The following is a 13,098-nucleotide window of genomic DNA, read 5'->3' as shown; positions in this document are numbered from 1 at the left end:
AAAGTATACATATAATATTATTATTACAAAATCATTGATATATAATTAAAAAAATAAAAAATTTTGAAAGATCATACATTATATTATATATATATATATATATATATATATATATATATATATAATATTTTAGTAAGGAATAAATAAAAATTAAAAATATTATTTGAATAAAATTTTTGGAAAAATTGAGTTTTTTATATGGAGAAAAAAAAATATATATTTTTAATACCTTTTTGTTACAATCATATTGGGGTATTTTTAAAAAATGTTAAAATGTTCAAGAGAAAAAAAGCAGGTCTTCCTAATTTTTTTTATATATAAATAATTTTGCGAAAAATATGAAATGTTTTTTTCTTAATATATATATATATATATATATTAGGGATATATTAATAAATATATATAATATAAAATAAGAAAATTTTGTAAAAAGTATATAAAACATTTATAGTATGTAGAAACTGTGTACTGATTCTTATACTTATTTTTTTTTTTATATATTTAAAAAAAACTCAAGTACATCGTATTTAAAATGTAGTACATAATTTGAAAAATAAAGCAAAAAATGAGGATAAGAAAAAGAAAAAATGTGTCAACAGTTATATTATTTATTTAGAAAAAACAAGTCATATATATATTATTATTTATAAGGGTTTATATATATATATATATATATATGTAATGCTTTAATTTGATAAAATATATAAGGATTAATATATATGTGTTATTTTATAAAATATTTTTGTTCATATATTTTATACACTTTTTTTATGTGTAATTATATGTGTTAAGATTTATTTAGATAAATAAATAAATAAATATATATATATATATATATATATATATAATATATGTAATTTTAATATATAATTAAAGATTTCGTTCTTTCATTGTTCTTTCTTTTTTATTTTCTTTTTTATTTTCTTTTTTATTTTCTTTCTTTCTTACATTATTTATTTATTTAATTATTTATTTATTATCTTATAAAATGGAAAAGCTAAATAAAAAAAAATAGGAATGAAAATAAAATACACAAATAGAAAAAATAATGCTCAGAAATTGTATGAATATAACAAGGAAATAAAATTTTTATGAACAAATAAATTATGAATGCTTAAGAATAATATAAAGGTCAAAACATTATTCCATACACACCATACTTTTTAATAAAAATAGTGCATACTGTATTATATATAAAAGTGCATATTTTTTTCCCTTACATTTATATGTTAATCATATAACTTTTATATGTAAATTTAATATATACAAAATATTTCATATATATTTTTACATATATATTTATTTTTATAAATATTTTTATTTTTTTTTATATAATTTTATTATTTATTATATGCATAGGAATTTATAATAATGCTTTTTTTTATATAAGTTTAATCTTATTTTATTATACAGTACGTTTCTTTTATTCTTGTTTTTTTAAATATATAATTTTTAATAATTTATCAGTATTTATTTATTTATTTATTATTTTATTATTATTATTATTTTATTTTATTTTTTTTTTTTATGTATATGTATATATATATATATATAATATACATGTAAAACATTTATCATAAAATTTGTGTATGTGTTTATCTTAAGCTTAATTTTTAAAATAATTAATATTTTTAATAGCAAAAGACAAACTTCAATAATTAGATGATTTCATATGCTTATATATATATATATATATATATATATATATATATATATTTATATATTTATTTATATATTTATTTTTAATTTTTTTATTTTATTTAATGTTATTTACAAGATCTTGCATTTGTTAGATGATGCTTATATAATGAAAGTCCTAACACATAATATGTAACGGTTTTATTTTAGGCATATTTTTTTTTTTTTTTTTTTTATTAATGTTTTAGATAAAGAATGAAAATGAGTCCACATTTATTAATGTAGAGAATTATATACGCATATGTGTCTATAAATTTTTAATAAATGTGTTTTCTACATATATATATATATATATATATATATATATATTTTTTTTTTTTTTTTATTCAAAAAAGAGTAATTATATATAAGAAAATTAGTGAAAATTTTTTATTATGATTTCTTTTTTTTTTATTATTATTATATTAAAATGCATTAAGAATATCCATATATTTTATTGAAGAACAATTAATTCTATATTTTTCTTTTAAATGTGAGATTAATTATTGGTATGATTAGAAAGAAGAAAAAAAAAAAATTGAATTTCATACATATGTATATATATATATATATATAATATATATTTATTATCTTTTCTTATTATATATAAATACTTGTATATATATATATATATTAATTTATATCATGAAAAATTAAGTGGCATACAAAAAAGTATATATATATTTGATAATATATATGAACAAAATGAATCACTCTTATATATATATATATATATATATATTTTTTTTATAATATCTAGATCGGTGTTAAATATTATTTTTTATGAAATTTTTATATTAGTCATAATGAGAATTACCTAAGTTCTCTTTTTTTTTTTTTTTTTTTTTTCTTTATATTTATGAAGAATAATATATTTCATGTGTGATACCTATACAAAATTTTAAATTCTGTTATGCAAATAATTAAGTTTTGTTTTGATATAAATAATTTATGTTTAGATATATATATATATATATATTTTTATTAATTTATTACATTTTTGGAAATTTAATATTTTGTTTGTATCCATTTTGAAATTAACAGAAATATAAGAAAATGATGAATGAATTTATTATATGGATAATATTATAGTATATGTGTGTTGTTATTTTTATTTTTTCAGCACTGTGAATTAGTTGTAGACATATATGTATATTATTTTGTATTTAAATAGAACAAATAAAACACACACATATATATATATATGTATGTATGTAATTTATTAATATTATTCTTTCTTTCTTCCCTTTTTTTTTTTTTTTTTTTTTTTTTCTAGTAATATATTTAGCATTTAGTTTTGACTTTCATATTTGTTTAATGAAGAATTATAATAAGAATAATCAAAACAAGTAATATATTAAATGGTTTTATCTTTTTATTTATTAATATGAAAATTAGCTTATATACATATATATTTGATATTGACTGTATATAAATTTTGGAAATAAAAAAATAATTATAGTTGTATGCATTAATCATATATGAATAGAAATTTATGCTATATTCTTATAATATATATATATATATATATATATATATATACTTATATGAATGGATAATACTTTATTTTTTTTTTTTTTTTCTTTTCAAATCCGTTTTTTACTATAAACATATATTATTCATATATGTATGTATATATTTATTTTCCCTTGTTCTTTTTTTTTTTTTTTTTTTTTTTTTATTATTAATATTTTTATGAGTAGTCATTATTATGTTGTATTCCATTTATTAAAAGGATATCATGATAAGGCAGTATTTTAATTTTTTATTTAATTTTTTTTTTTTTCTTTTTTTTTATGTTGTAATAATTCTAATTTTTTTTTTTCCTTGCCTCTTTTAATCATTATTTTCATTTTTGCCTTATAATGTTATTAAGAAAAAGAATAAAAATAAATTCATACATTTTATTTATTCCTTCACATATATATATATATATATATATATGTATATATATGTATATTTATTTATATATTTTTATTTTTTATATTTTTTCTCAATTTTTAAATTTTAGTTCTATGTTGTTTATTTATGAGATCTGTTTTATTGTTTCGGAATTATTTTATTTTATTTTTTTTTTCCTTTTTTGAATTTAATGTATGTCTTTTTTGAGATAATATATATACATTTTATGATCATTAGTTATGTATTATTCTTCTTATGATGTTTTCATTTCTTAGAAATGATTTTTGATATATTTTGTGTTCCGCCTTGATATATATATATATATATATATATATAAATTATTATTTATTTTTTTCTTTCTTTTCAATAAAAAATAAGGGGAATGTTTTCCCTTTATATTTATGTATATAAATAATAATAATATTAACAAGAGGAACCAAATAATATTAAATGAGAAAACAGATTATATGTTGAACATATGTATATATATATATATATATATATATATATATATATGTATAATTATTGTATAATTCTGTTATGTTTTTACTAAGAAATTTTGAAGATATAAAGAAGAATATATAAATGTGTATGTATATGCGTATGTATAATTATTTATTTTAATATATATATGTATATGAACCAATAGTCATTCATTTTGTAATATTCGTATTATATATTTTTTGATGGAATTATATAAACAATGTTACAAATATTATATATATGTATATAAAATTATAATTGTGGTTGTTCTATAAGACAATATATGCAGTGCATATACATACATATATATATATATATATATATATATATGTGTATATATATATATATTTTTTTTTTCTTCTTGTTTTATTCCTATTGTATATTTTGACATATCATTAGGACAGAAATGATGATAATATAATAGATTTCATTTTATTTATTTATTATCATATATATTGTATTTTTAATTCTATAACAATTTTGAACTACATTAATATATATATATATATATATATATGTATATATGTGAAATAATCATATTGTATATATATTCATATTTTATTTTTGAATAATAGAAAATAAAATTATTAAGTATTAATATTATCCATATATATGTTGTGAATAAAGTAAAAATGTGTACTGTTTACATACATTCAAAAAATATGCTTGTGGGTAATAGTAATATTAATATTAAAAATGATAATGTTGATATGTTAATTTATAGTTACTATCAATTAATGGATCCTTTAAGAGATTATGAAAGAAAATTGTTTTGGCTTTTTTTATACAATAGGAAGAGATGTATTAATGATGTGTCATATGAAAATATTACGAAATTTTTATTATATGATGATAAGTTATACATGTCAATATATAATACAAATGTATTATTATATATGGGAAAAAAAAAATATATATTATATGCTATTACAATTTATACTTATGTATATTCTATTTATTATTTATTGTTACATGTATTTGGATTTGTTAAATCAATTTTGGATAGCCAAATTAATGTGCAATTTTGTAAAGGAATTCATAAAATAAAATATAATGAATATTGTTATAGTTATATAAAGTGCAATGATAATTCAATATGTGAAGAGGGTGTGAAAGACACGAAGAAAAAAAAATACACTATAATTATTAAACAAATTATAAATATGTATAAACATATAGAATTTAATGTAACACCTTTTGTGGAAATAAGTTGTGTAAGATATGAATTTTATAATACATTCACATTGTTTATTATGTTGTGGTACAGTCATATTAATGACCATTTTATGAAAAAAGAATTCACACATTATCGATATCTTAAAGAAATTGAAAAAATAATAGAACATTTTATATACACATATGAAAAACCAATTTTTAAATATTTAAAATGCAAAAAGGTAGATAACGTAAATATATTTTTTTCTTATCGTCTAAATAATAAAAACAAACGAAATGTTTATATCTTAAGATCTATATGTATATATATTATTGAAAGTCAATGTTTCAAATTTTTTCATTTAAATAATTATATATTAGAACGTAATTATTTGAAAAAAGTTCATAAATTTTTCTTAACACTTCAAAAGTTATTAAAATATTTTAATGAATGTTTAAAATATTTCATATCATTTCTGTTCCCTAATAAAGAGTTTAATATTTTTATTCAGTTTGCATCTTATAATATTCCTGCTTTCTATTTAAATTATATTATAATAAATTGTTATACATTACTTTTTGGAATTATTTTATATTTTTTTAAGAATAATATCAAGAGAATATGTAGGTATATTAAATACTATGCCTTGATGGAAAGGCTTAATATTATTAATGTGTGCTATATAAGATTATATGACAAGATAAATAAAAGATCTGATCCTTTTGTACAGGTTTATTCACATGTGCATACACATATGTGTGAATATGTTTTAGAACATTGTTTTGATGTAAAACATATAATATGTTATAGTAAGGAATCACTATATAAAAAAAATATAAATAATAATAATAATAAGAAGAATAAGAATAAGTGTGGTAATAATAATTATAGTAATAGTAAAGAAAATCGTTACAACTATAATGATAAGAATAAAAATGATTCTAAGTATATTTTACAATTTTGCAGCTTCAATAGAAACAGTTATAATAATCGAAAAGAACAAACGAATAATGAACAAGACGACGATGATGATGATAATAATAAAAAAAAAAAAATTTCAAAATACGAATCAGATGACAAACAATTTTTAATAGTGAAAAGAAAAAATGTTAAAGTTAATGATAATAATCTTTTAAAAGTTAAAAAGAAAGTTATTAAAAAAAAAATTGAAAAAAGAAAGAAAGGTTATAGTTTTAATATAGGTTGTGAAAAATATAATAATCAAATAATAAAAAATATGAAGACATATAATAAAAGAACATTTTATATTAATAAGAATGAATATAAAAAAGTTATATTAAAAAAGTTAAAATTTATGAATAAAAGAATAAATAATTATTTCATTAAAGACAGAAATATTTTTACTAATAAATATAGGTCTAAAAAAAGATATTTTGCTAAAATATTAAAAAAAAAAAAATATTTATATACATATGAATCAAATAAAAAGGGTAAGAAGAATGTTTATTTAAATGAACAATCGTTTAAAGTTAAAATGTTGAGATCCTTATTTTATATTATTAAATATAAAAATCTTTGTGATAATTTGATAAATATAAATTATCAAGTTTATGACTTATTGAATAAAGATGGAATAAAAAATTTTAATTATATAGAGGATAATAGAAATTTGAATCGTATTAAGGAATATAAACAATTTTGTTTGAATGATTATAATGATTGGACAGCATATACAAAAAATGAAATTTTAAATTATATATCTGATTATTTGTATAAATCACATAAATATAATGATTTTGAAAGTTTAAAGAAGATGTTACAAAGAATATTTTCTTGTGATATGGATACTTCTCATAATAATAATAATGAAATTATAAATTTGAATAATAGTTATTTGGATAATCAAAAGAAATATAATACATCAAAGACATCATTTAATAGTAGTAATAAGCATTGGTTTGTTTATAAAAAAAGTATTAAGGAAGAAAAGAAATATTATATACCTTTGAATAATGTGATGAATAATAAAGTAAATGGATGTTATAATACAAATGATTATGTTAATGGTATAAATAACGATATTACAGAAAAGATGAACGATCCTAATGTGAAGACATTAGACAAAGTTGTAATCGATGATAATAATAATAATAATGATAATAATAATAATAATAATAATGAGGTTGATAAAAATAAAAAAAGTTTACAGGAAAAACAAATAATATATATAGATGAACATGTGGAAGAAGATACTGTTCACATGTTAAACTTACAAGAAAAGAATTTATGTAAATATTTTCAAGAAAGCCAAATTGGATTAATAAGATATATTGATTGTTTACTAAAACGTTACATTAAAAATTTAAATCACGAAAAATATTTCAATATATTTTACAAAGATACATATAATAATAATAATAATAATAATAATAATATCGATAATGATAATGTGTTAGGGGTCTTATATAATTTATTTACATCCATTAAAATTGATGATATGATTAAGTGTAATTATGAAACATTTCAAATTGTATTAAATAATAAAATAGTAGATATAATAAATATTTTAGATAAATTAAACACATATACAACTCACGAATATAACAGCATGAATTGTTCATGTAGTGTGAAAGAACATGAAAATCTATTTAATCAAAATATAAAGTATAAAAATTTTTTAAATAATAAATATAATACATTTGATAATAAGGAAGTACCTATAAATGAATATCGTTTCTTGGAGAGTCAACGAACAAACGAAGATAACCAAATATATAAAAATAGTGATAAGGTTATCTATGAAAATGTTTATGATGAGAGTTTTATATTTGATCGTAAAGTTTGCACTAATAATACCTGCGTGAGTATTATTAATCAGAGTAGTAATAGTGATAGTAGGAAATTAAATTGTTTTATAAAAAATGAAATATATGATTTGGGATGTAACCAAAGGAGAGAAGCAAATCGGAATAGTGAAAGATCATATGGTATAATGTATAATGAAAATGATATGAAAATTAATTTGGGGATGTTATTAAGAAATGATATATCACTATTTAATAGGAGTAGAAATGTGAACAGGATAAACGGGAATAGAAATAATTGTAACAGGTGTGATGATAATAATGCTGATAATAATGATGATAATAATAATGATGATAATAATGATGATGATAATAATAATGATAATAATAATAATGATGATAATAATAATGATGATAATAATAATGATGATAATAATAATGACGATAATAATAATGATGATGATAATAATAATAATAATCACAATAGTAACAATAATAATAATCACAATAGTAACAATAATAATAATCACAATAGTAACAATAATAATAATCATATAAATAGAGATAGATACATTAATCATCATAACATTATTAGCAACGAATATATTAGACAACAAATTAAATATACAAATATAAATTTTAACAACCATAAGAATGACTCCATAAACGAAAATGTAAGAAATAAAAGTACCATAACACAGGTGAATGGATTGAATTATAATACAAATGAAAAAGATAAAGAAAAGATTAATCATAATGATAACCATATACATACGAAGAGAATTATACGAAATTATTCAAATAATTTGGATATGCATTTTATGAATAACAATATACATTTAGATAATAATAATAATAATAATAATAATAATAATAATAATAATAATAATTGTAATTATATTAGATGGGAAAATATTTTTCCATATTGTAATAGTTGTAAAAATAAATATGCTAATAAATTTGAAATAAATAATTTTGATAATAATATTATGAATAAATATGAAAAGTATGAGTGTACTTGTTGTGGTAATAAAATAAGAAATGAAGAAATATATAATATACTTGGAAAGGTTACTTCTGAAAATTTAAGAAATATATATAAATCCAATAGAATAAATAATACAGATAATATTTTAAGATACAATAGAGAAAATGAATGGATGAGTTCATTTTTTTTTAAGGAAAATAATAATAGGGAAATATACAAAGAAGAATATGATGAATATAAAAATGATTTTTTTTTGAATATAAAAGAAGGAGAAAAAAGTATGCTTAATAATATATTCAGAAATAATTCCTTAAAAGAAAAATTAATAAATGAAGAAAATATAACAAAAACAAATAACAATGTTTATGTTAATATTTTACAAAATAATGACATAGAAAAAGTGGGAAAGCAACAAGATTGTAATAATTCATTATTACAATTATCTTTATATCGAATAAATAAGACGAACAATAATAATGATATTATTATTCATAATAATTGTAACATAAACAATATCAATAATTTAAATAGCGGTAATAACACACATAGTAGCAATAATGTTGTAAGCACAAATAATATTGAGAGTAGAAATTATAGAAATGATCTGTACCTTAACACGAATGACAGAATTATATTTCATCAATATAAAAATAGTTGTATGATTAATCATAATAATCATTATGAAATAAATAAGGATTATAATAATAAATGTATAAATGAATGTGAAGCAGAAGATATTAAAGACACCAATGAAGTTAAAGAGATATCTAATGATGTTTTATATAATTATTTGAATGATATGAATGACAGATTTTTTTACAATTATTTGGATGACAATGAATATCATAGTGATGTAAGGAGCAACCATATTTCTAGTAACAAAGATTATGATAAAAAATATTATAGTAACAACAATTATCATAATAATCATAATTGTAGTAATCATGTATATTATAATTATGATAGCATTATATCTAGTCCAAATCAAATGTATAAAAATATACAAGAATGTAAAGATATCAATTTAGTAAATGATATGAAACTTTACAAACTGGGTACTATTAAAAATAAGTATGATAATATTATTAATGAAGATATAATGCAGAGTTATAAAAATAAATACAATAATAATAATAATTATTATAAAGGAAATGTGGAAAATTATTATGATATAAATAGTGAGTATTATAATAATGATATAAAAATTGGTTCAAATATACTTTATGATTTTTTTAAAAATAGGAATAGTACGGAAAGTACACTTTTGATAAATCATTATAATTATAAAATGGGATCAATAAATAATAATAATGATGATAATAAAAATAATAATAATAATAATGATAGTAGTGATAATAATAATAATAATAATAATGATGATGATAATAATAATTATTATTATTATTATAACATAAACAGTGATCTCTTATTACATCAACTAAATAATATCTGTAATAACAGAAATAATAATATATCTTTAGAAAGGAGATTAAATTATTTAAAAGACGAATTAATAAATAAAAAAAAAACAAATGAGACTGGGAAAAAAGAAGTTGATGATTTGAGAAATCTTAAAAGTAAGAGAGATGTTTTTTCTTATATAGAAAATTGTCTTTTAAATAACAATATTGAAAAGAATAAAAATTATATAAAATTGAAAATTAATGAAATAGAGGACACTAAAAGGAATAATCAACATTATAAGAATTATGATAAGTATAAAAATAATTATGATTGTAATAATAATAATAATAATAATGTCATATTTAATATTGATGAGAATGCTTGTAAAACGTCTGACAACAGGTCAAGAACTCAACCATTACAAAACAAAAATATAAATAAAAATGAATATTTCAATTCAATTAAAATATATGAAAATATAAATGAAAATTATAATGTACTTGTACAGAATATAAATAATATACGAATTAAAAATGAAAAAAAGTACCCTGAACAAAATAGCCATCGTGAAAATAATAATGACGTAATTAATGATAATAATAGTGATGATAATAGATGTAATGATAATACACATTTAATGAATCAAATAAATAATACAAACGAGGAAGACTCAAATGTTAAAATAATTAATGATAATGTATGTTCCTTCTCTAATAATAACATAAAAGAAACATTCAAAGATAAAAAAAAGGTACAAGATATATTACATATAAATGGACAATGTAAACCTTGTGCATTTTTTTACAATAAAAATAAAGGATGTAGAAACGGAGATTCTTGTGAATTCTGTCATCATATAGATCATTCTAACTTATCATTAAAACAGTGGAAAAAACAACAGAAAAAAATGATGAAATTAGGTCTTCTACATACTGAAAAACAAAACAAAATGGGAAAGATAGATATAGCTAATAAAGAAAAGCAAAAGAATTCTATTAATATGGAAAATCTAAATAATACCAACAATAATATTATTAATAATGAAAATTATATAAGAAAAGATAAAGGTAAGTTGAATGAGGCTAATAATATAGCAGACTATACAAGTGAAAGTAACGATAATAGCATAAATAAATCCTTGAATAATTATGATATTTTTATAAGTCAACATAAACTATATAATGATGTGACTAGTATGGATAAAAAAGAATTTAATAAACAAAGTGATCATATTTTTAATAATTATCATATTGATGGATATAATGTAGACAATGTTCGGAGTAGTAATCATATAAGTAATAACAGCATCATAATAAATAAGAGACAAATGATGAGTAATAATAAAATTGTTATTAATAATCACCATATAAGTAATAAAAATATGATATTTAATAACAACATTATAAATAATAACATTATTATGTATAATAAAAAGAAAAGTAACAACAGCAGTAGTAGTTGTTGTATCAATACAATGCATGGAAACAACAATAATAACAATTTTCAATGTAGCAATATCTTGAGAAACATGACTAATCAAAAGATAGACATAAAAGATAATATGATTTTAAAAAAAATATCCACAAATAATTGTGAAATGAATAATCTTAATTCGTGTTCTTTTTTATCAAATTCATCTGAAAATGGTTCATACAAAACAGATGAATTTCTAAATGTAAATGAAAAATATAGAATTAATGATCTAAATATATTACATAGTAATAATAAAGAGGTGAATAATATATTGAAGGGTCATAATATTAAACATAATAATAATAAAATTAATGATATAAATATATTACATAGTAATAATAAAGAGGTGAATAATATATTGAAAAGTCATAATATTAAACATAATAATAATAAAATTAATGATATAAATATATTACATAGTCATAATGAGTTTTATAATATTCACACAAATAATCATAAAAGTGATTTAAAATGTGTAGGTGGCCATATTACGAATGATAGATATGAAAATAGTATCTTATCCCAAATTAAAACACATGAAAAAGAGAATATAAGACAAATAAAACATACTAATATTGAGGAGGAAAATAAAAAATATGTTCTTCCTGTTAATCATAATGAAATATATTTAGGAGAGCACAATAAAATAAAAAGTGATAAAAATGAGACACAAGATAATGATACAATAGGAAAAAAAATTATATATAACATTGAAAAAAATCTTTTAGAAAATAGACCTTTAAATTTTAATAAGGGTCATGATTATAAAAGTATGATAAATAGTATGAGTACATTAAATATGAATAATGTTTGTTATGATAAAATGAAGATAATGAGTATGACTAAAGACATCCAGAAAAATGTTATAAAACAAACAAAATTATTTCCTAAATTTATAAGAAATAATAATAATATAGTACAAGATTCCATAAATGTTACTGATAATAATAGTACACGTGATATTACATATATTAATGATATATTAAAACGGGAACCTTTAAAAGAAAATGTGAATTAAAAAAAAAAAAAAAAAACAAAAAAAAAACACACAATTCTAGTTATTTTTACCTGATAAACAATAACGATATAATTGTGTAAATGAAAATAACAAGAACGAACACGACTTTGTTCATATGAAAAATAAAATCAATAAATGTGTTGAAAACATAAATCCAAATGATAATATGATTAATGATATAAATGAATATATTTGTCTAAGGAATACTCTTCATTCAATAAAGAAGATATCA

At 17.7% G+C, this 13,098-nt stretch overlaps 1 protein-coding gene across 1 annotated transcript; it reads left to right on the top strand.

The window, feature by feature from the left end:
• Positions 1–4,694: 4,694 nt before the first annotated feature.
• PF3D7_1207200 (conserved Plasmodium protein, unknown function) lies at positions 4,695–12,866 on the top strand (the record flags this gene model as incomplete). Its single annotated transcript, XM_001350445.1, has 1 exon — positions 4,695–12,866. One exon carries the CDS (start codon positions 4,695–4,697, stop codon positions 12,864–12,866), a length of 8,172 nt encoding a protein of 2,723 aa, XP_001350481.1.
• Between the last annotated feature and the right edge of the window lie 232 nt (positions 12,867–13,098).

Source organism: Plasmodium falciparum (assembly GCF_000002765.6).
Source record: "Plasmodium falciparum 3D7 genome assembly, chromosome: 12".
NCBI classification, from domain to species: domain Eukaryota; phylum Apicomplexa; class Aconoidasida; order Haemosporida; family Plasmodiidae; genus Plasmodium; species Plasmodium falciparum.
Note: the sequence above shows the minus strand (reverse complement) of the source record. Positions and strands in the feature narration are given on the sequence as shown.